The sequence below is a fragment of the Chiloscyllium punctatum genome, chromosome 15 (genome assembly GCF_047496795.1).
Source record: "Chiloscyllium punctatum isolate Juve2018m chromosome 15, sChiPun1.3, whole genome shotgun sequence".
Taxonomy (NCBI): domain Eukaryota; kingdom Metazoa; phylum Chordata; class Chondrichthyes; order Orectolobiformes; family Hemiscylliidae; genus Chiloscyllium; species Chiloscyllium punctatum.
The window spans coordinates 34,647,709-34,672,692 of record NC_092753.1 but is presented as its reverse complement, the minus strand read 5'-3'; the positions used below and the strand labels follow the sequence as shown (position 1 = coordinate 34,672,692).

The 24,984-nt window shown below is 41.0% G+C and overlaps 1 protein-coding gene across 5 annotated transcripts in view; it reads left to right on the top strand.

Moving 5' to 3' along the window:
- The first annotated feature begins 781 nt into the window (after positions 1–781).
- Positions 782–24,984, top strand: part of LOC140486191 (glutamate receptor ionotropic, kainate 1-like) — a 321,766-nt gene continuing 297,563 nt past the window's right edge. For 3 of the 5 annotated variants that reach the window (XM_072584967.1, XM_072584968.1, XM_072584969.1), the window contains exons 1-2: positions 782–903; positions 1,587–1,828. In XM_072584967.1, coding sequence (XP_072441068.1) covers positions 842–903; positions 1,587–1,828 — 304 coding nt within the window. In that variant the 5' untranslated portion in view covers positions 782–841. The remainder of the gene's footprint in view (positions 904–1,586; positions 1,829–24,984) is intronic. The other 2 variants (XM_072584970.1, XM_072584972.1) reach the window with 1 other exon arrangement.

Below are 24,984 nucleotides of genomic sequence, written 5' to 3'. Positions count from 1 at the left end.
TAAGCATTTCATGCAACTAAATCCCGTATAGTCAGTTGATCGAAAAGAAAAACTATTATTCTATTAATTGGTCAATAAGCTCTCCCCTACCACAAGTTCCAAAATTTTGAAGAGTGCGATCTGATCACGAGTAATGTCCACCTTTGGGCTAACAGCTGCAGAATGTAAGCATCACCAACTATACAACTTCTGGGAGTGTTTTGAAACTGTCGCCGAATATTAGATGTTTCAAGTGAGTACTGTACTGCACACAGCCATGTGGCTGCTTGGTTAGCTGTGTATTGGGTAAGTGCGGTGAATTGTCCTCACATGGTGCCCCGTGTAACAAAAACGTCTCACTGGAAATCTCTTAAATTCACCGTGATTCATAGTTGGTGAGGGTGAGTCAGAAATGGGGCAGGAGAGGAAGATTGCCAACAAACAGGTCTGTGGGAGTTACCGACGCGGAGTTCTCTGAACTGGGAAGGTCAGAGATCAGGAAGGGGAACTGGTACATTCAGTAAGCTGGCCTTCAACAGTCGGAAATCTAATCATTGGCGCAGGGTGGGAGGGAGAGAGAGAGAAAAACGTATAAATCAGACTAAAATCAACTATGAATCATTGCATAACAGAACTCCATCATTGGACCAAGGCCATGGGTGAAGTTGGGGGTTAATATTCCAGGTGCTCAGTGGGATGGTTTGATTGGAGTTTGGCAACCAGCAGCGTCACCAGTGGGAATAGGGATTAAATGTGAGGCTGGGAATTCTTTCTCTTTGGCTGATCCTTTCGTGTTACTGATGTACAGTTGTCGGCTGCTAAGCAGTGAGCTCTGACTCTGTGGCCACACACCTCCTGTCGGATGGTATTTCCCACCCAGCGCCGGTTCCTGCCGCTGAAGAGAGAGCGAGAGCCCAGCGTGGGGTAGGCAGCACTGGCCAGCTCCAGCTCAGCTCAGCTCAGCACGGAGGGCGAACAGTAGCAGCAGAGGCGCGTGGGAGATAGAGAGAGAGAGGGAGAGAGAGTGTGTGAGAGAGAGAGACAGGTGGAGAGCGTGTGCGTGAGGCATAGACTGTGGCTTTGTGAGAGACAGTGTGTGAGAAGACAGTGTGAGTGATAGCGAGACTTGTGTGTGAGTCAGACTGCGTGAGACTGTGTGTAAGTCTCTGTAAAACTGTGTGTGTGACAGTGTTGTGACAGAGATTGTGTGTCACAGAGAATGTATGTGACAGTATATGCGAGACTGTGAGACAGAATGTGTGTGTGACAATGTGCGTGTGACTGTGTGACAGAGAGATTGTCACAGAGTTTGTGTCACAGAGAATGTGTGACAGAGATTGTGTGTGTGTAGAAGACACTGTCTGTGTGTAACAAAGGGAGTGTTTGGTCAAAGAGTGTGTATATGACAGTGTGTGGATATACCAGTGTGTGTATGATAGAGAGTATGTGTTCGTGACAGAGTGAGGATGAGTAATAGAGAGGGTTGTAATGTGTTTGTGTGTGACAGAGAGAATGTGTGGAGAGTGCACGTGTGTGACTGTGTGTGTGTGACAGTGTGTGTGTATGTGTGCCTCGCCATCTCACAGCCCGGTGTATGTTTGGTGCAGCGAGCAAGGACAGAATTCCCGTGTGCCCCGGGCAGGGTTAATATGGAACGGGCCAGAGTCGCCGAGGGCTGGATCCCAGCAAATCCTATTCTTTGATTTCGAGTACAAGAAAAAAAAAGCTACAAGAATGACCATGCGCTGCGATGCGAACGTGTTCTTTCGGGAGACAAAAGCTGCACTTTGCATCCTGCTGACTGTCCTTGTCATCCCCTCGCAGAGTTCTCAACAAGTCCTCCGAATCGGTAAGTTGCCACTAACTTGGTTACATCAGGGTTTCCCACTCGTTGGGCAGAATGCTCCCAGTGTTACTGTCTGCTGCACATCCACACGAGGTGTCTACTGAGTCTGGTGTTTGCTGAAAATGCGAAGGGAGTGCGAGTTGTGGGTGTTAGCGAGTAGCTGCAGTTTGATGCCGTGGACCCTGCGGTAAACCGTGTATGAAAGTTGATAAGACTGACAGCAGCGTTACCTGGGTCTTTTCCTTTCTCCAACCTGGGACAGGGACGGCGCTGTTTCCTCCCAGAAGGATGCGGATGACATGGGGCACTGTGTCTGGCTTTGTGCGTTTTAATGTTGGGCTGCATTGTTCAGGAACTGCTTCAGTTCCCGAGCACAACAACACTGCCGCACCGAGCACATTGTGGAGAGACGGACGCCTCCCCCCCCCTCCCCCCCACCCACCGTGGGGTGTGTGTTTGTGTTTGTGTTTGTTCCATGATTGCTGCTGTCTCCCAGTTAAGGCTAGACCAGAGATAAGAGCGGAATCCGGCCAAGTGGGTCATTGACAGGTGTCTGTTCAGAGCTGCTCCATTCCAAAGGGGAACAGTGAGGGCATGCGTTTAAGTGCCGGGTTGGTGTGGCCGTGCATTGGAATGAGCCCAAGGCTGGAGCCTGGAACGGGATAGCTCAGCCTCCATCTGGGACTGCATTCCTCCTTGTTCAGTTCACCTGTTACAATTGCCGACAATATGTCTCAATGATTCTTTAATCCTTAAAACCAACCTCCTAGATTTACCGTGAGTCAATCTGTTGAATATCAGTCATCCCCCTGCTCAGTAGAGCCCTGTAATCTCAGATGCTCCATATGGTTCCGTTTCGAATTAACTTCGAACTGTCCAGCCACAGATGTTGTGGTACACTTGCCTTTGATTTCAGCTGATAATATATTTCAATCGGTTTAAGTTAGGCTCTGTTAATCTCCTTTTCTCAGAAATGCTTGACCAGACTCCTTTCCTCCCGACACTAGACTGAGCAGGGATTCATTCCAAACCCCGGGGCAGTTGTGAATTGCTGCCACTCAATATTATCGGATCTGGCATCCCCTCCTCGGTGAGATCGAACGCATTCAATTGAGATTGTTTTATTTCTCTCTCTCTCTCTCTGGTGAGTTCGATTACTCAGCATTTATCCAGTAAGAACGGTCAGCAGAATGGAGAGCTCTTTTACTGCCCCTATGGAGGGCTTTGGAGTAGAGAGAGGACTCACTTGATCAATAGGAGCACTGGGAATTCAACAACGCGGTTGGCCATTGCTTCAAATCCTTTCAGTATTCGGAGTGTTCAAATCTCACCATAATATAATCAGAGAAAATGCTTTTTTGGCATCATAGAATGTAATTTTGCTCTTGTCTGCAATATAAAAGAATGTGATTTTCCTTTTACCAAATCTATTAATTTTATAGATGTGTTTTGCCATTAAACATATTCCCCCTACTCGTTTTCTAAAACAGAAATTCCAACTGTAGCCATCTTATTGATTTAAAAGATTTTTTAAAAATGACTTAGCAGTTACATAGGACTAACTCTAGTAGTTGGTTCGTACAAATTTTATTGGATTAAGGAATAAAATTTTCTGACTATTTTACTTTTAACATTTTCACATTAAAATTGAAATCGATGGGAAGGTCTAATACTTTAGCAATTTACTGTTTGTGAGAGAGTGATTGGGTAGTTCTGTGTTCACATGTTAACTACTTTGGTTTTTGAAAAGAACATAGCCATTAATAGTATTGAATAAATCTCTGAATTTGTGTTGTTCATGTGCTAAACATTGCGACACCATTATCAGGCCACTAAGACATTGATGTCTAAAGACTCTTTTTCCTACTTGAGGACCTCCTGATTTCAGCTGAATTGTATGGAAGAGGTACCAGGTAGCATGTGCAGGGATGGAAGATAAAAAAAACGCTACAGTGGTCAACTTCCCACCAGATGGAGCTGTTGATCTCATCTGGGTTGTATGGGGCAAATACCAAGTGACAATGATGCAAGGAGCGGCCTGAGGAGTTATAGGGGCAGGTTGAAAGAATGATGTTATACCTATTTTCCTAACTGATAATTCAAAAACCTAAAAACAGATCAGCTTCCCATCCTTTTTAAATGTGACACTGTAAATAATCTAGAAAACCATGGATGAAAAAGGGGTGAAATATAAGACAGATGAGACATGACAAGATACGATTAGGAAGCATGGTGTGATTGGTGAAGCTGATTGGAGATGAAATGGGTGTGCAGTTGAAGTGGAGGGGTGACAAGTGCACAGATGAGATACTTCAGAGGGAATTTCTTACATGGATCATATTGTGAAGAGGAATGCTCAGCATAATGGTTAAACATTTTTCCACATGAAAGAAAGAAAAGTCAAACTGTAGTCTGAAGAACTGCACTGGTGAAAATCTGTGATTCAGCATTTAAATTATGTACCAAGAAGCACATCATGGCAATGAAAATAATAGAGAAAATAAAAATAAACTATCTAGAAACAGAGGGGAGAAGAATAAACATTCAGGTACAGATGGGATGTTAATGAACAGTCACTAATCAAATATCAACAATTATGTTCTTGGCATGCAAGTTATATTCCTATAAAACATAAATGTTCAAGATGGTCATCTTACTATTGAGAATACTGAAAAACCTTACCTCATATTTTTAACGGTAAATTCCATCCTGGAATATTGACAAAGTACAGATTTATCTATTGTTGTATTTAACCTCAGTTCATTTCTTGCCTATTTCTATTCTTACTGGCAAAATCTTTGATAGTCATAATTGATAATTCTGGGCAATAGCTCTGAATTTGTAATGCATCTAATTACATTTCAGCTTCCTTTTTGTGTTACAAGTAAAGATTTGAAGGCAGATTCAGAAATGTACAAATAAGTAATGTCAGCATTAACATTTTATCTTGCCAGAATAATTAAATAACTTTTGAATCAGCCTGTAAAATAAAACAAAACATTTTTTTTCTTCATGTAGTCTATTCTTTATTATAGTGTCTTTCAACCCAGTCATGTCCTACTGCCTCTATTCTTTCTCTACCATTTCAGTTGTTCTCTCAATTGATATTCTTTGATTTCTTGGCTAGTCAACATCACTATTTTTGCCAGATTTTGCATTCATTGCAAGTAACATTCATTACTATTAGCAATTTGTTGTCTGTAATAACAAAAATGAAGATAAAATGGAAAAAATGCATAGTCCAAAATTAGTCTTGCACAAAAATTAAGCAGATGAGAAACAAAATAAGAAAAGGAAACAAAGGAGATGTGCAAAGCAATAGACTTGAAAATATGCGATTTCTAAGATATTCCGATGATTTTTGCTGCCTTTTCTCTTCATATTTTAACAGTTCATTTAAAAAAGAGGGAATTTCTATTCCTTGACAAGAATGAATCCGACTTAAGCATGAATATATTACATTGACTTGAGTAAATTTGTCAATTTATTTCTAGATTAGATTACTGGAATATTGATCACTGCATTGTGCTGGCATGATTACTTTGAAACTAACCTATTAACTTGTGGTGCATTTTGGCTATCATTGTTTCAAGTGAATGTTATGCCTTTAATAGCTCTCTTAGGATTCAAAACACAATTTGGGTTGCGTAGTTCAGCACGTTCAGCACCCACTTGAAATAAACCGGATTGATTTATTTTCTTTCATTTCAGAGAGCAGCAGATTACAAGAAGTAAGTCAAACAGTTGTTTCAGCAGCTTGGAATTATTAAAGTGCAGCATCCTTTCATCTGTACACTGAAACTTAAAGTCAAACATTAAGTTCCAATTCTGTAAGAGTGGTTATACCTTTGCCATATGAATATAATGATTTTCAACAGAAAAGTGCTATTAAATCCTAGGTCAGCCCTACCCCTCCCTTAATAAAGTTTCAGCATGCCCTTCAATCTCTTTTAAGATAGTTTGTCACAATCTCTCTCAAATCTATTTTTGTGGACTACACTCATTGATTTTCTCAGTAACTTCCTCCATCCTCATACTTTGTCTTACTATTGACTTTATTATGTTAAAATTAACATCTGATATTTGAATAATTTAATGTGGTGAATAATTTGCCCACATTAACGTAACATTAAATTTGAGCCATCTCTAAAAGGTAGCTCCCTCTTCCAGCAATGCTCCATCAGGTTGAAGCTTGCTGTTTTTACTTCTCACTGTGCTTTTGGAAAAGATGTTCATTACAATAAGACCGTGAAAGTCTTTTCTGATAAATTTGCTCTAGGATCTTTATAATGATAGGTCTTCCCATTATTGTGTTGTCTTGAAATTACTCTTGAATAAAACAAATTTAAAGATTTTGCTGCACCGGGGAGGAATGAGAGACAAGCTGTTTCAGGGAATGTGCCAACTGGACTAAAGGACTTTCTCTGCAGTACTCGCTCTTCCATTTGTATGAGTATCACAGGAGGGGAAAGAATAGTCTGGTTCAAAAATGATTGTCACAGGATCTGCATCCATGCCTTATGCTTCAAGCAAATCAGTAAGTTATTTAGAAAGACACTTCTGTTAAAGAAACACAATAGTTGGTTGTATTCAAATTGATATATGTTTTCCAAGTTGATTGTGTTGCTAATAAAGCCAGTATTTATTATTCAGCCCATTATGATGGTGGTGTTGATGAATCACCTTGTGGAATTATTGTAACTCATGTGCTGAAAGTACTCTCACAGTATTATTAGTTTGGGAATTTCAGGACTTTGACTCAGTGATATCGCTGGAACAGCAATGTCATCCCAATTACTGTGTAACTTGGAAGGGAACTTGGGCAATGATCATACCCAAGTGCTATTTTGCCTTTGTCCTACATGGTGATAGTGGCCATGTGTTTTGGAGGTGTTGTTGATTAGTTTATTTAATAGTTATTTTGGATTTTCAGATTTTGTATCGTCGATTTGACTTTTTTGCAAATTATTTGCAAATAAATAATTGATTATTTCGTGGAGCGGTTAAATCAAGTAACTCAAATTAAGTTCTAGCAAAACGTCTAGTGATTACATATTTGAAATGCACAAATTAGGAACATAATTAGGCCACTTGGCCCTTTAAGTCTGTTCTCCCATTTGATAATATTATGGCTGTTTGTGTTCCAAATTCCATATTATAATCTTGCTCTGATAACCTTTGATTCTTTTGCCTAAAAAGGAATCTGACTACTTCTATCTTAACAATACTCAATGATCCTGCACCTACCACTTTCTGAGGCAGAGAGTTCCAAAGTTGCCCAACTCTCTGAAAGAATAAAACAAGCTTTCCTAGTCTCTAACTTTAAAGGGTGATCCCTAATTTTAAAAGTGTCTCCTACTTCTGGACCCACCTGTAACAGTAAATATTCTTTCCATGTCCGCCATGTGAAGGCCATTTAGGATCTTATACACCATTAGAATCATTTCTTGGAGTTCTGAATTCTGAAAACAAGCTCAGCCTGTTTAATATTTCCTCATAAGACAACCCATTCATTTTAGTTATCAATCTAGTGAACTTACTGTGAACTCTCTCCAATTTATTTGTATCCTTCCTTAAATAAGGAGATTTAAAGTGAACATGGTATTCAACATTGGGAAAGTCTATTAACTTTCCCAATTACTCACTGTACTGGCATACTAACCTTTTGTCACTCATCCACTAAAACATCTTGATCTTTTTGCGCCTCAGAATTCTGCAGTCATCCTCTGTTTAAGTAATATTCTGCTTTTTTATTCTTTCTGTTTCTTGTTTTCTGCCTCTCTCACATCTTGAATAGAGGGGTTATATTGTTATTTGCTAGCCTGATGGAACCTTTGTATAATCTAATAAATTTTGGATAATTAGATTTGGGCTGGCACAGTAACCCAGTTGTTAGGACTGCTGCCTCGTAGCGCCAGGGACCCTGGTTTGATTCCAGCTTCAGACAACTGTTTGTGTAGAGTTCTTCCCATGCCTATGTGGGTTGCGTCCAGGTGCTCCAGTTTCCTTCCACAATCCAAAGATGTGCAGGTTAGGTGAATTGGCCATGCTAAATTGCCCATAGTTTTCAGGGATGTGTAGGATAGATGCATTAGTCAGGGGTGGATGTAGAGATATGGTTGGGTTACTCTTCAGAGGATTGGTGTGAATTGTTGGGTTGAAGGGCCTGTTTCCACGCTGTAGGGATTCTATGAATTAACACCAGTATATCTAATATGTCATTAGCCACCTCTTTTAAAACTCTAAGAGGAAGTCCATCAGTATCTGAAGACTTATCACCCATAGTTCCATCAGTTTTCCCATTTCCACTTCCCTAGTGTTTATAATTTCACCAAGATACTCTCATCTATTTGAATTGAATTGAATTGAATTAACTTTATTGTCACATATACTCACATTAGTACAGTGAAAAGTTTACAAGTTGCCTCTTATGGCGCCACCTTAGATACAAAGCTATCTAGGTACAGAATCTTAGGTACAAAGCAGAAAAATATGAAAAACAAAATTAATAATTTGAACATGTGTCCTTTCAATTACTGCATTACAGGGATATGTTTTCTAGCCTCTATAGTGAAGACAGAAGCAAAATATTTATTCATTACATCTGTTATTTCTTTATTCTCTTCCATTAAGTCCTCATTCTCACCTTCTAAAGCACCACTACTTGCTTTATTTACTCTTTTCCTTTTCAAAATAAAAGAAAATCTTGTTAATTGTTTTTACATGTTTAGCTAGCTTCCTCTCATGCTGTAATTTGTCAGGTCTAATTTAGCTTTTAATCACTATCTGCTGTTCTTTATATTCTGACCAATTTGCACAAATATATGCTTTTCCCTTAAGTTTGATTATCTCCTTAACTTCTTTAGTTAATCATAGAATGCCCTTCTTGTTTTAGATATTTTATTTATTGTAGGAATGTATTTATTCTGAACATTTTAAAATATCCCTTTAAAATGTCTGTCTCTGCATCTTGGCTGATCTATGTATTAGTGTAAACTCCCAGTTCACTTCAGCTTGTTCAGCTGCCATGCCCACAGCTGTCGTTACTTAAGTCTAAATGACTAGTCTTAGACTCTATCCTCACCCGTTCAAATTGGATGTAAAGTTCAATCACATAACCACTGTTACCTACAGGTGCCTTTACTCTGTCATAATTAGGTAATTGTCACATTGCAGAGTACCAAGTCTAATATAACCTGCTCACTGCTTGTGGGCCTGGCCAAAACCAGCCATAAACAAGTCCAGGCAGCGGGTTGTGGAGTGGGTTGTTAGGGCCGATTGCCTGCCCCTCTTCTGCGGTTACTTTCTACCCAGGTGTCCCTGGAGAAGGAGCATGCGGTGTCTACCGACACCCTCGAGCTGTTCACGGAGAAGTGGGTGCCGCAGGGAGTGGAGTGTTTTATTTTCCTCTCCAACTGTATTTTGATTTAATCCCTGAACTCCCCTTCACTTTTTTGATCATGCACTGCCCGTTGATGAGCAGGGCAATGTTTGTCCCTGACCACTCAGGTGTTTCACTTCTTCCTGGTGGTGGAAAATGAATAAAGATTTATACACCTGTTGTCTTTCACTGTGTCTCACACCTGCACATACACATCATGGGTGCTGGAGCAAAAAGTGAAGGAGAAAAGAAAAAAAATCAAAACAAAAGAGCAAAAAGATATATAACTTGCTCCCTGGTTGGATCCAGATATGCTGCTCTAAGAAACAATCTGGAATACGATCTGAATTTGCTTATCATGGTGTACTGCTACCAATCTGATTTTTTGCAGTTTATATACAGATTAAAATCACTCATATTTATTGCTTCCTTTTATCAGAAGCTCTTACTAATTCTTCTTGTATGACTTGTCCTACATTGTGGTTACTGTTCTGAGACCAGTGCATCACTCCTACAAGTGACTTCTTTCACCAATTTCTCATCTTCATCATACTGAGTCTACACCTTGATCTACTGAACCAAAGTTACCTCTAATTATTGCACTAATACCATCTGTGATTAGAAATGCCACCTCTCCACCTTTAAGTAGCTTTCTATTCTTCTTGACTGTCAAAACCCCTAAATATTCAGAACCAAATCCTTGTCTTCCTGCAGCCAGCCACATCTCCATAACTGCTATCAAATCATATTTATTCACTTCAATGTTTGAGAACCACTTGGATGGACACTATGCACAATCATATAAAGTTAAAAATCACACAACACCAGGTTATAGTCTAACAGGTTTAATTGGAAGCAAACGAGCTTTCGGAGCGACGCTCCTTCATCAGGTGATTGTCCCAAGAAGCATCGCTCCAAAAGCTAGTGTGCTTCCAATTAAACCTGTTGGACTATAACCTGGTGTTGTGTGATTTTTAACTTTGTACACCCCAGTCCAACACCGGCATCTCCAAATCACAATCATATACAATGTCTTTTGGTTTTTTTGTTTCCATGCAACATCTAACGTTGACTGCTGGTATACTCTTAGGGTGTTTATTTTAAAATCTCTGCCCTTTATTGCTATTCTTTGACTCTTTTTCACATTAGTATTTTACTCTCTAGCCTCAAGTCCCTTTATTTGTTACAGTTCCCAAGCTTGATCTCTCTTTCCCTCTTCCCCATTTTGTTTAAAACACCATCTATTGCTCTATTTATGTAGCTCATGAAAACACAATTCCCAGCACTGGTCAAGTGTAAACCGTTCCACAGCACTGGTTTCCCTTTCTCCAACATTGGTGATAGTGTCCCACAAAACAGAATCTACTCCTCCCACACCAGTCTTTGAGCCACCCATTCACCTGTCTAATCTTATTCACTCAATATCAGTTAGCACATGACTTAGGCAGTAATCCAGAGATTATTATCTTTGTGGCTTTGATTTGCAAGGTAGCACCTAATTGCTCCGTCAGTGGTTCTTCCTTCCTAATTCTACATATACTGTTGGTACTGGTGTGGTTGAAAACTGTTCATATTGAAACCTCCGGTGAAAAAACTGGATTCATAGGCACAGGACCAAGTGATTCAACTCCAGGTTCATCATGAAGAGGAAGGCCAAGGTTAGAAAGTCTCTGGACTGAGTCTTTCCAGGACCTGAATGACAGGAGCAATGGTGAATCAGTTGGAAAAATATAAAGATTGGGCAATTTAGTTTCTTGATATTGAGAGGCAACTGTCTGATTAGATTATTTACAGTGTGGAAACAGGCCCTTCGGCCCAACAAGTCCACACCGCCCCACCGAAGCGCAACTCACCCATTCCCCTACATTTACCCCCTACCTAGCATTACGGCAATTTTAGCACGGCCAATTCACCTGACCTGCACATCTTTGGACTGTGGGAGGAAACCGGAGCACCCGGAGGAAACCCACGCAGACACGGGGAGGACGTGCAAACTCCACACAGTCAGTCGCCTGAGGTGGGAATTGAACCCGGGTCTCTGGCGCTGTGAGGCAGCAGTGCTAACCACTGTGCCACCCACAAATATCAGTCTGATTTTGCACCAAAGTTTGAAAAGGGCGGGGGGATGTAAATCTCACTAATGAACAGTGAGAGGTTCCACTTACGTGCATTAGCATGCCTTTCCTACCTCATCTCAACTCATTAGTATACGGTTTTCTATTCTCCCACATGGTAGAGAAAAACTAAGATGGCAACAATTGCCAAAATAATAGTATGAGCAGGTAACTGGTAATTCCAGCTTACCACACATTGCTCTAAACATTCATCTGTGTTTCTCAACATGGTTGAGCCTGATCCCTGTACAGTGACCACTTGCATCATCAAAGGTTGCCATCATTCATGCAGCAGCCTCAACACATCATCATGGTACACCTCCAACTCACTCAGAGTATAATTCACCACTGAACTACTGTACTTTGGAGCACAGTGACACATTGTCCTTATCTAGTTCTGCTCGTGATCACTCACTTTGCACCAACGTAAATAATCACAATATCTCTGCTTTGTCTTGCTGTACGATTCAGAATTTATAAACTCAATGCACTTCCATCATGCCTTGCCTTTTAGTACACACGCAAAGCCGGGTACCTTGTTATGGTTGAAAGCAAAGTTCAGTCAAGAGGACAAGCGTACTGGTGTATGGCACTCTGCTGTGTCAATGTCACACCTATAGCATATGCCAACAGCTTATGTGGTAAATACATTAAATGTTCTTCAACCAATGGCTATGTTTCAAAGTCCAAGGGGATTAATCTTCAGGAATGTGTCAATTAGGTGCACTAGTCAGGGGTAAATGTAGGATAATAGGGTAGGGGAAAGGGTCTGGGTGGACTCTTCGGAGGGTTGGTGTGGACTTGTTGGACCAAATGGCCTGTTTCCACAGTAAGGATTCTATGACTTAATCTTCAGTCACGTCCAGGGGGGTGTCATCAGTCAGATAATACTAGTACAGTAATTCAAGGGCACTATCCAATATAAATCTAAGGTATTTTTACAGTCAGCTGCTTGGGGTGTTCAGAGTCATGGGGTCTATATCTTGACAGTCTGGGAATTGGCCATGATCAATCCTGAACAGTGAGTAGACATTAGAGAACCTCTCACTGATCAATAGAGAACGAGTAGAATCACTTTGATATTGATCTCATTGCTGAGATGTTAAGGATTGGTATCCTATATATGTTTGATTCCAATAGCTGCAGTAACAAACAGGTAATTATTGTAAAACTGCCATGTATTTACAAATGTGAGTTTCTATTTCCAATGAAGTGTCATTGGTGCCACCTATGTACTTAGAAGTTTTCTTTTTTCATTTCCCTCTCACTACAGTCTGGTGGCTTTAGACCTGGTGCACATCTGTGCTTTAAATATGGTGTTGTGGAATTCTTGGGAGGTTGCAGCAGCAGTCAGTGGCTCCATTGCTGGTGAGTGCAGAACAGCCTGAACTGACACCAGTGATAAATGATGAACGAATGATTTTATTGAGATCTGGTGCAGAAATACTGAGGCAAGCAATGGGGAGTTGCATGAGATGATTTACAGGTGATTCACAAAGAGAAACCATCCTTGAAACCCTCGAAATTGATGTTTGGTTGATTTTTCTGAGCCAAGACAACTAAATGAGGAAGTAACAACCTAGCAATATTAATTCCTTTATTTTAAATTACTAAGTCGGTGTATATTTGAAACTTTTCTCTTATTCTTGCTGAGCTCTTACTATTCTCTCCTAATCCACGGAATATAAAAGTGAGAGTGACAGAAGATACTGCAATAGGTAAAAGAGGTGAGAGGACTAGGGTGAAATTGTGGTTGCGTCTTGAAAAACAATGTTTACTCAGGATTGTAATTGAAGAGTTGAGCGTCTTCCCTGATATAACAACAACAGCTACATCTTGGATAAACTATATAGAGCTCAGTTTTTCTGGCCAATATATATTTTGACTAGAGAAAGGTGTCAGGCCCTCATAGATGCTGCTTTGGGACTGACAGAGATACAAATTCAATTTGAAATAAGTAGAGATAGTAAAACTAAAATTGCCAATAGGGCAATAAAAAGCCATCAAATGCAAAAGGTCGTAACTATTGACTAGCCTATGAGATATGTAAAGAGATTGTTTATTTCAAGCATTGCGAGCACAGTGGTTATGATACTAACTAATCTGTGATAACTTTTATATCCATACTTCACATTCTGCCACTACTGACCACAAGCATTTGAAACCTTCTCCAATTCTTTGCAAACCTTTGCAACCTCATTCATATCCACTTCATTCAGCTAAAATTGACAGTGAATAAATTTGGTCTTTAAATTATTGATATTCAAATACCTTCCCTCAAGTGTTTTGTCTCCAGTTCTCCAAATACTTGGTCAAGCTCTCATCAAAAGAAACAGCAAAGGGCTCTTTGCAATTTAACTCGAGCATCAAAACGCCCATTCCCCACCATCCTGTTTCTTACACTTGTATGGGACTCTTTTTGATCTTCTGTAATAGTTCTCAGAGACTTCACAAATTTCTGATTTAGAGATGCCGGTGTTGGACTGGGGTGTACAAAGTTAGAAATCACACAATACCAGGTTATAGTCCAACAGGTTTATTTGATCTAAGGGTCAGCAAACCTGTAAATGGAGTTGGGGTGAAATTTGGCCATACAGTAGTGAGTGTATAAGGAGTATAGTAGGGGGCTGAGTACGCAGCCTTGCAGGGCATCGGTGTTGAGGATTATGGAGGAGAAAGTGTTGTCGCCTAATCTCACTGATTGCAGTTTATGGGTCAGGAAGCCGGGGATCTAGTTACAAAAGAGGATGTCGAGACCTAGGTCTTGGAGTTTAGAGATGAATTTGTTTGGAATTGTGCTTTCTGGTTGGGGAACATTTGGATTAACTTCTTCGGCACACAGTCTTCTGTATGCTTACTAATGAAGTCTGTGTCGAGAGTGGCTTACCTGTTTAAGGTTGGCTGCTGACTTCTTGGATATGGACCAATCCATTGGCTGTAAGTAGTTCCATAGAAGCCCTTCCAATGCCTCAGACCAACACTGCACTACGTTCTGCACTGGTTCCTCACACTTCAATTTAAACTGACCGTTATGGATTTCCATTATCTTTCTCACTCTCTGGACTATGGCTTTCCCCTTTCTTGATGGTGTGTAATATGACTTTAAACTCTGTTTTGTTCCTTGCTGTCTTGAATGTCTCATTTTCCTTTGAAAATTGTGACCAAAATGTTTTGCCTCTTTGCCTTTGGAATTTTCACTCTTATCATGATTTGCTTGAGTAGCCGGTTCAAGACCTCGTGTGTACTTCCCTAGCTGTCTCGTATAGTCCTGCTGCTTTGTAGTTTTTTAAATTCATTTCAATGCTGTTCTGACTTCTGCCAGATTGATGGTAGTTGTTGTTCCTTGATTTGGAACTACATTTTCTTTCTTTGATCTCAGATTTTCTTTGTTCATAAGCCAGTTAAATGATTGCCTCCTCCTCACATCCTCCTTTTATCAAATGTCCTGCATTTCACCTCTATCTTTGACTATATGTATATTTCCCAAATCTTTTGTTAACCTATCTCTATCAGCTGTTATTCTGAGGATATCATTTTGTTTCTCTTTGGTATCCTGTTTCATGTATATCTTTAAGGCCATAATTGCTACTTACCATTTATACTTCCTCAGTCAGCACGATTAACATGGTATGTTAGAATTCACTGAGGAAATAAAAAAAAAATTGGCCATTATCCTCCCAAAAGCAGCAGTAAAAATATATGTGTGTAGTATAGCTTTCCAATGCATCTTGACCCATTCCACACTGTTGACCACAGAGGATGGTTTGGTCTGAGTTGTAATATGCAAAACTAATTTTTTTTTGGTAATGCTACTTTATTCAGATTGCTGAACTTAATCTGAGAAAGAAAGGTGTGGAAAATCCACAAAGGGGAACATCTCTGGATAACTGTTGCGAGAAATGTTCTAAGTGTGTGTGTGTGAGAGAGAGAGACAAAGAGAAAAACGAATTAGGCAAACTTGGATCTGTGCTCAAAAAAAAAGCAAAAGACCATGTTTATCACCTCCAATATGCCAACTCTTGCCCTCACTTAACCAAGGAAAGGAATATTTGAGCACCAGTCTGCCAAGCAGCAGAGGTCCTTCTTCTTGTACAAATTTTATCACTTTGACAACCTACAGCAGGCAGACCAAAACCCGAGAGAAGTACCAGCAGCAGCACCTTTGCAAAATCCTCCAAGTCCTATGGTTCAAAGCAGTGTCCATCCCAACCTGACATCCCGCACTGAGGTACTCAAAATCAGTGCTGTTTGGTGTGAATGCCATTGATACACCTGACACAAAACCCTCAAAGTAGCTGCTTGACCTGGAACTCAGTTGGAGAAGGAAACCTCCAGGAGTACCGAGAGAAGGCTTTAGGAAATTCCACAAAGCATTGCTGAAGAGGTCAAATATTATCCACTAATCAAGGAAGTTCCTGACCTGTGACCAACCAAAATGGAGGAGTTTTGTTTAGGAGGCAATGAGGCTATCGAGGGACTATGTAGGGAACAGGCAGAGGCAGTGTGGATGCACTGGAGAAAGCATTCGAGCTGCCATACAACTCAATTCCTCAGCCCTGCTGCACACATGGCAAAACCTGCAGATCGCGGAGTGGATATATCAGCTGTTTACAAACCCATCAAACTGGAGAGGGAGCAAACCATCTTTGACCTTGAGGAATTGTGTAAAAAGTAATAAGATTAAAATAAAGGCATTCTCTCCTTATAAAAGTTTATCAGCCTTGTGCCATGTATGAAAGTACATATGGACTCCATGAATGGAAGGGAAGAGCGATGTGAAATGTTGTTGGAAGAAGTAAGAAAATTAGTGAATAAAACCATTTTTAGAGAAAAAGTAGACAAGTGCTCTAACTCCAAATTCAGAGTGAGTTTTGCATTTATTTTGAATTCATCGCATAAGTAATTAATATTTATTTTTTGTGTCCACTTTTACACAAAAAATTACAATTTTTAAGCAGGATGAAGATGTCATTTGTTGTAATTGCTCAAGATATCCATTTCAATTGTAAGTCCCTCGAGGTGTAATACTGCAGTCATTAATCTTTAAAGGTACAGATTTTGAACAGAGATTCACGGATGCATGTATAACACTCAAAGGTTAAACAATGGGTAGTGATATTGCAATGTATAAAATCATTATTATGTTGACTACAGTGCAAACTGGAAGGTCATGAACTTGTATCAATTAGCACAAAATGTTGATTACATTATTTCCACATTTCTTCTGCTAGAGGTATTGTGGATGATCAGATGAACCCCTACAGAAATTCAACTTACATTGACTTGATTGTATAAAAAGTAAACACAGCCTGTTCAATGCATCCATCAATTAACCAGAGAAAACAGATTTAATGGAGACCACATGGCACAGTAAGCTCCTGCTTTATCCTGTAATCTGCGGAACTGAGTTTGAATCTGATCCAAAATGTTTGGGACTCAGCTAAACAGGCAATTTGTTTTTGTTTAATTTTTTATCATGCCCATCAACTAAATTTGTTTTTATATTGAAATTAAAACTCACTTTGATGGAAACATTCAGGTCAAGCAGCAGTTGTACAGAGCGAAACACAGTTACAACCTGAATCTTATAATAATTAGCTAAGTGTCATTTTTGTCAAGTTGTATGGAGAAACTGAGCAAAGTCTTTTGCACTGTCATCCCAAGCTTGCTTCATTAACTAGATATTATGACGCATTTATGATCTAATGCTAGCCAGATTCTCCCACTCACTATAAGCAGAAGTACACATCATTGCTGGGCATCCTTGGGATCCCTGGTGTTTTGCCATGTTTAACACCACCACCGCCCCCCCTCCCCCCCATGCAGTCAGTCAAGAACTGGCAATCCAAAATTGCTCTGTACGATCAATGTAGTGATGGTAAAGGGCAATGTAGCAATGTAGACCCCTTGAGCAAAAGCCCCACATTCTTGATGAAGGGTTTATGCTCGAAACATCGCTTTTCCTGCCCCTTGGATGCTGCCTGACTGGCTGTGCTTGTACAGCGCCACATTTTTTGACTCCGATCTCCAGCATCTGCAGTCCTCACTTTCTCCCATCAATGTAGTGACACAGCAGATACAAATCAATACTTCTCACAATTTAAAGGTGGCATGATTGACATTTCCTTGCACATACATTCCTACCCTTCCTTGCACATTCAACTGCACAGTCACTGTTGAAGCATCAGGCCACACATCTTACCTGTCCTTACAACCCTCTCTAAGTCACAACTACTCTTTCCCCAAATGCCCAGTGTAGTCCTGCATCTTGTCATTATTCAATGTGGAAACATCACATACAGGTTTCTCTCTGGGTAGTCAGAGAGTGGGTGCCTGCACATTAATGAAGATGGGATAATCAGCAATAACCCATGCCAGTAGGCCACTCACTGTTCATTAGAGAGAATTTCATCTCAACATTAAGAATTGTTAGGAAATACAATTTTTAGGTCTCAATGTTCAATACACCTCACTCAACATCTCACCAAATTTTCCCAAATTTACTTTTTATTAATTTTAATTACCATTGATCCACTGTATTTTTGTTTCATTTTCATTTGCTTATCCTTGATTCGTTGTGATTGTAATGTGCACAAAGATGAGTGGAATGACTGTTTGACAAAGCCTTCAATTGCATTGTTATTAATTCTTATTTATAGATAGTGTCTGATCTTTTTCAATTGCCCTAACATAATTAAATCTCTGAAAACATCCTCACATCTCCATTGTAAAACAGTCCACTTGTTTTAGCTTCTGATCCACTGTAATCCTGATCTCCACATTATTTCTAATTATGGACATCATCTCAGTTTTTCTGGCATTGATACAGAATGTGAAATGTCTGTCTGTTGTTTATCTTCTTATCACTATGATTTGCAGGTCACTCTAATCTCTCTTCCTGTTTCAAGAGATCCAAGAATCCTGAATCCAAGAAATTATTATTTTTGCTTTGAGCTCATGCCATCAAAGATCTATGCCACTTGCATATATGCCCATTACCACTTTGCAAATTAAAGGAATAAAACATTAGCTACTTCTGACATTTGCCTGAAAACAGACTATTAACTGATCTCCATGCAATGATTTGCGAACTAGTGTAGAGCTGCCAGTGAGGTACACATATATTTATGTCATGTCGTAAATCCTCATTTTGAAAAAGAAATCTCATTCACTTGTTTGAGAAAATGGAAATATCACATCTGCATTGCTGGTGAAACATCAAGCAAGTCAACAACAACAACTTTATTTATATAGTGCATTTCGGGCAGTAAAATGAAGATTCAAAGGAATTTAAGCTTTGTCAGCACAGTGGTAATATTATAATAATAATACTATAGCAAGCCAAAGACCTGGTCAATTTTTCAGGGACATAAGTTCAAATACTATCATGGCAGCTGTTCAATTGTATGAAACCACACAGCAATTCAAATTAGAATAAAATTGAACAGATACATGTAACATTGACATAATTTGGAGATGCTGGTGTTGGACTGGGGTGTACAAAGTTAAAAATCACACAACACCAGGTTATAGTCCAACAGGTTTAATTGGAAGCACACTTGCTTTCGGAGCGACGCTCCTTCATCAGGTGGATGAAGGAGCGTCGCTCCGAAAGCTAGTGTACTTCCAATTAAACCTGTTGGACTGTAACCTGGTGTTGTGTGATTTTTAACATTGACATAGGTGTTGAAAGTAACAAAGGTACACCCAATCGAGTCGACCTCACAGATTCCGCCTCACTAATCTATGTTAGTGTCAACATTAAGAGAGTCATCTCAGTGGTCAAGCAATAGCCTTACATTGTCACATTCATTGAATCATACCTTATAGCTAATGTCCCAAAGTTCCACATTGCCTATTCTTTGCTTCCAGTTCCACAGGCCGGATAGACCTGCCACAGATGGTAGTAGAGTGTCTTACAGTGTCAAATGGAATAGCACTGGGAGTCCTCAACTCTGACTTTAGATCTCATGAAGAGTTGTTGCATTAGGTCAAGCATAGGCAAGGAAGTTCCCTGCTGATTACCATATATATCTCTCCCTCATCAGATGAACCTGGTTTCTTCTTTGTTGAACACCATTGTAGTATAACACCGAGACAAGCAGACAGGCCAAATCAGCCTTTCTACCTCTATTTACATAACACTAAAATTAAACAATCGAGAATCCCGAATTGTCACTCCAATGGTTCCTAATCAGACTTTTGAATAACCATTCCCAGATTTTGTGAATAATTAATTTCCAGACACCAGTTTTGTATATTAAACAAAAAGACTTAACTATTTATTAAATACACAATAACTTTATTGGAGAGAAAATTAAACAACATGCTAATCTAATCAATGTTTATGCTTTAAACCAGAAACATTTGTTTTCAGCCCCCATTCACACAAAAGACAGACAGACAAACAAACACATTTAAGGGATAAATAAAAGTAACAAAAGTGACCAAATTATTTAATTGGTTTTCACAATGCATTGTTTCATAGGCATAGGTGTGTCTGATCAGGGCCACATTCTGAGTTCATCCAGGCAAAGACGGCAATTCTTCCAACTCAGCTTTCTACTGCTTGGATTTCTGGAAGTTGGTGTGGGAAATTAGGCAGGGAGCTTTCAGTTGTTCATGGTGTGTTGTCAGCTGCCAAACTCACCTCCCTAGAAAACACAGTTAACAAAAAATAACTTCAATTTGAACTTGCCAGAACCAAATCTCAGTTTCTGACCTTGTTTATAGCCAATTTCAGCAATCTGTTTAAACATAAGGATCTTCCCGACATCGCTGTCTGTAGGAACACTTCTAATCAAGAATCAGCATACAGTTAGTCTCCGGGCCTGGCCTCACAAACAGACAATGTTTATTTTGCCTGTTCTTTTTCTTTTATCACAACCTGTCTGAAAGTCCACAGGTCATTATGGGGAGGTGATGGCCTAGTGATATTATCACTGGACCGTTAACCCAGAGAGGCGAAAGTGAGTACTGCAGATGCTGAAGACCAGAGTCAAGATTAGCGTGGTGCTGGAAAATCACAGCTGGTCTGGCAGCATCCAAGGAGCAGGAAAATCCACGTTGATTTTCCTGCTGCTTGGATGCTGCCTAACCTGCTGTGCTTTTCCAGCATCACTCTTGACGTTAACCCAGAGACCCAGGAAACATTCTGGGTAAGTTGGATTTGAACCCTGCCATGGCAGATGGTGGAATTTGAATTCAACAAAAATCTGGAATTTAATGATTCTGATGATGACCATGAATCCATTCCCAGGTTAAAAATCCTTTCACTGATATCCTTTAGGGAAGAAAACTGCCATCCTTATCCAGTGTGGCCTACATGTAACTCCAGCCCCACAGTAATGTGATTGACTCTTAACTGTCCTCTGGGCAATTACAGATGGAAAATAAATGCTGACCTACCCGGTGATGCCCACATTCCATGAATGAATAAAAAAAATTCTCATGTTACAGTTCACAGCTTCAAATCAAAATTGGTAAAAGAATGAAATAAAAATAATGAAAAGTCAGCAAGTGTTCTAACAATCAGAAGAAACACGACAAGGTTGTAAAGGCACAGAGTGCACTCTGGGTGGAGGACATACCTGTCCATTATGAAGAATGTCTTGGTAGCACAACCATTGACTAAGCTGACTGAGTTTTGCAGGAAGTATCTGCAAGTAGCCTGAGCCTGAGGCAATTGAGGAGATCAGCAGCATGACCCAACTCTTCCCGATCTAGCTCTGACAATATTATAAACAGACAATGTTTATTTTGCCTGTTCTTTTTCTTTTATCACAAGCTGTCTGAAAGTCCACAGGTCATTATGGGGAGGTGATGGCCTAGTGATATTATCACTGGACCGTTAACCCAGAGAGGCGAAAGTGAGTACTGCAGATGCTGAAGACCAGAGTCAAGATTAGCGTGGTGCTGGAAAATCACAGCTGGTCTGGCAGCATCCAAGGAGCAGGAAAATCCAAAAACCCACTGACTCCCATAGCTACCTGGATTACACCTCTTCCCACCCTATCTCTTGCAAAAATGCCATCCCGTATTCCCAATTTCTCCGCCTCCGCCGTATCTGTTCCCAGGAGGACCAGTTCCACCATAGGACACACCAGATGGCCTCCTTCTTTAGAGACCGCAATTTCCCTTCCCACGTGGTTAAAGATGCCCTCCAACGCATCTCGTCCACATCCCGCACCTCCGCCCTCAGACCCCACCCCTCCAACCGTAACAAGGACAGAACGCCCCTGGTGCTCACCTTCCACCCTACCAACCTTCGCATCAACCAAATCATCCTATTGCATTTCCGCCACCTCCAAAAAGACCCCACCACCAAGGATATATTTCCCTCCCCACCCCTTTCCGCCTTCCGCAAAGACCGTTCCCTCTGTGACTACCTGGTCAGGTCCACACCCCCCTACGACCCACCCTCCCATTCTGGCACTTTCCCCTGCCACCGCAGGAACTGTAAAACCTGTGCCCACACCTCCTCCCTCACCTCTATCCAAGGCCCTAAAGGAGCCTTCCACATCCATCAAAGTTTCACCTGCACATCCACCAATATCATTTATTGTATCCGTTGCTCCCGATGTGGTCTCCTCTACATTGGGGAGACTGGGCGCCTCCTAGCAGAGCGCTTTAGGGAACATCTCCGAGACACCCGCACCAATCAACCAAACCGCCCCGTGGCCCAACATTTCAACTCCCCCTCCCACTCTGCCGAGGACATGGAGGTCCTGGGCCTCCTTCACCGCTGCTCCCTCACCACCAGACGACTGGAGGAAGAACGCCTCATCTTCCGCCTCAGAACACTTCAACCCCAGGGCATCAATGTGGACTTCAACAGCTTCCTCATTTCCCCTTCCCCCACCTCATCCTAGTTTCAAACTTGCAGCTCAGTTACTAACTCCTTGACTTGTCCGACCTGCCTATCTTCTTTTCCACCTATTCACTCCACCCTCTCCTCCTTGACCTATCACCTTCATCTCCTCCCCCACTCACCCATTGTACTCTGTGCTACTCTCTCCCCACCCCCACCCTCCTCTAGCTTATCTCTCCATGCTTCAGGCTCACTGCCTTTATTCCTGATGAAGGGCTTTTGCCCGAAACGTTGATTTCGCTGCTCGTTGGATGCTGCCTGAACTGCTGTGCTCTTCCAGCACCACTAATCCAATATTATAACACATGACAACTGTAGCGTCCTTGTGGAAATAAAGTCTTGCCTTCACACTGAGAACATCCTGCATCTGTTATATTCTTCCATTTGATGTAAACATACTGCTCATAAGACAGGATTGGTAAAACAACAGTATGTCTTCTTTATTTAAAGATATGATTATATGTGTAAAACATTAATTGGTGACTGTGGCAGTATGCCTGAGCTTGACCATTGCTACTGGAGACTGAGATTCCACTGATCACATCCTGGCCTAGTAATAGTGACTGACAACAGTTTAAGACACTCCTGATGAAGGGCCTGTGCCAGAAATGTCAGTTCTCCTGCTCCTCGGATACTGCCTGACTGCTGTGCTTTTTTGGCACCACATTTCTGACTCTGATCTCCAGCATCTGCAGTCCTCACTTTCTCCTAGTTGATTAGAACTTATTGCGAAGCCGCTTCCAATGTTGCCCACTTTGAAGAAGTTCTTCCCCTCTATCTACAAGGATCTTAGTGAGTCTGTCTCTCACTGCACCTCCAAGGTCATCTCCTCTGCCCAGAAGCTCTTCAGCCATGTCCTGAGGCAGACCCGCTACCACAGCCACAGCTCCTTCCTCAGCACCTGCCTACGGAACCAACTGATCCTACACGGACTCTGGACTATATTCAGACCAACACAATTTGGACCTGAACAGGACAACCAGTATGTAGATTCCTGATGAAGGGCTTATGCCCGAAACGTTGATTCTCCTGCTGCTCGGATGCTGCCTGACCTGCTGTGCTTTTCCAGCACCACATTCTCAACAACAGTTTAAGATATGCACCCTTAAAGTTACATGTAAATTACATTACAATCACCATTATGTAGTATCCCTATTATGTTAATTGGAGCTGATTTAGCCAGATCTAGTCACTAAAAACTGGATATCCAGCTGGCACTGTGGGACAGCAGCAGTAGTACAATTGTATTCCATCAGCACCACGGTCAGGCATATTCATCGCTCTGCCATGACCAACAAACCATGACTTCATACCAATAGGGATTTATTTAAATTAATTTGCAGTTTTTAAATTTACTAAACTGGTATAAGTTTGCCTTGATTGTATCACCTTTACGAAGGTATTCAAGTTTTCATGGTTAAATGTGAGACCACAAAATGTGATTCTGTAGAATTAACTTTTCGTCTGCAAAATGCCATTTTGTGTGTAAAATGGTGTCCACACTGTGTGCGCACATTTGTGGTGTGGGCCATGCTGAGTGGCATTATTGTATTGGTCTTAGCACAGCTGTTTTAGGAGGTAAGTATTCAGACCAGCCAGATCATGACATTTGTAACATTGAAAGTAACTGAACATGTATTTAGCAGCAGGATGGGTTCAACACCAATACTATTTAAATGGATCATCAACCACTTAAACATTAGTTGCAAACTGATTTCTACTGGCTGTTGCAGAAGTATCTGATGGTTTGAAAATTGATACAGTCTATAGGGCATGATGTTGCATATGATGATAGCTTTGTTTAGGCATGGGTGTTATGGTAGGCAAAAGTGAGGACTGCAGATGCTGGAAACCAGAGTTTAGATCAGAGTGATGCTGGAAAAGCACAGCAGGTCAGGCAGCATCCAAGGAGCAGGAAAATTGACGTTTCAGGCAAAAGCCCTTCTTCAGGAATAGAGGCAGGAAGCCTCCAGGGTGGACCGATGTTATGGTGTCCATTCCCTTTGACCTGTAGTGTATCAGGGAAATTGAGAAAAGGCAATGTGGAGGAGGACACACTGCTCAAAGGAGGAGAAGGGCTGTCAAGAGGAAACCATATTCAGTTGGTTTTCAAGGAGCAATTCTCTTGGTCTCAGTGAGGGATTATGTGTAAGGTGCCTCCATCATATATAGCAGATTCTCTGGCAAGCAGACATTTAGCCTCAGAGCAGGGCATGAATTTCACTTTCAGAGACAGTGAGGGACTCCAGGTTATAGGGGTTTCTTTATACTGGGATCCTTCTGGGTTGGAGCAATCAACACCTCTGACATCACTCAGTTTACAAACCACTGCGGTGGATACAAGGAAGGTGACAAATGTACTGCACACCAGAAGAGGGAATACGCTGCCTTTTCTAGGTCCAGTGAGAAGCAGGCAGAGAATGATGAGGATGATGGGCTTCATGTCATGCCGAGCATCATTTACTGCATATTGCTTGCTTCCAAGCACTGTAGATGTGAGCAGAACATGACAACAACACAAACTTTCCAAGTTCTGAATATACAATTGGTTTTTGTGACCTTTGCTCAGCACATTATGTAGATCAATGTCTCTGGTTACAATGTGTTTCGAACAGATGGTTAAAACACAGATCTTTAAAACCACAAGTCACAGAATGTCTAAGATTTCCCTTAGGATTTATGCCTATGCTGCCAACAGCATGGGTTCAGTTTCCTTTCCTGGTTGAGGTCAGCATGATGGTCTTACCTTTTCTACCCTACCTCTCACCTGAGCTGTGGTAACTCACAGACTAAA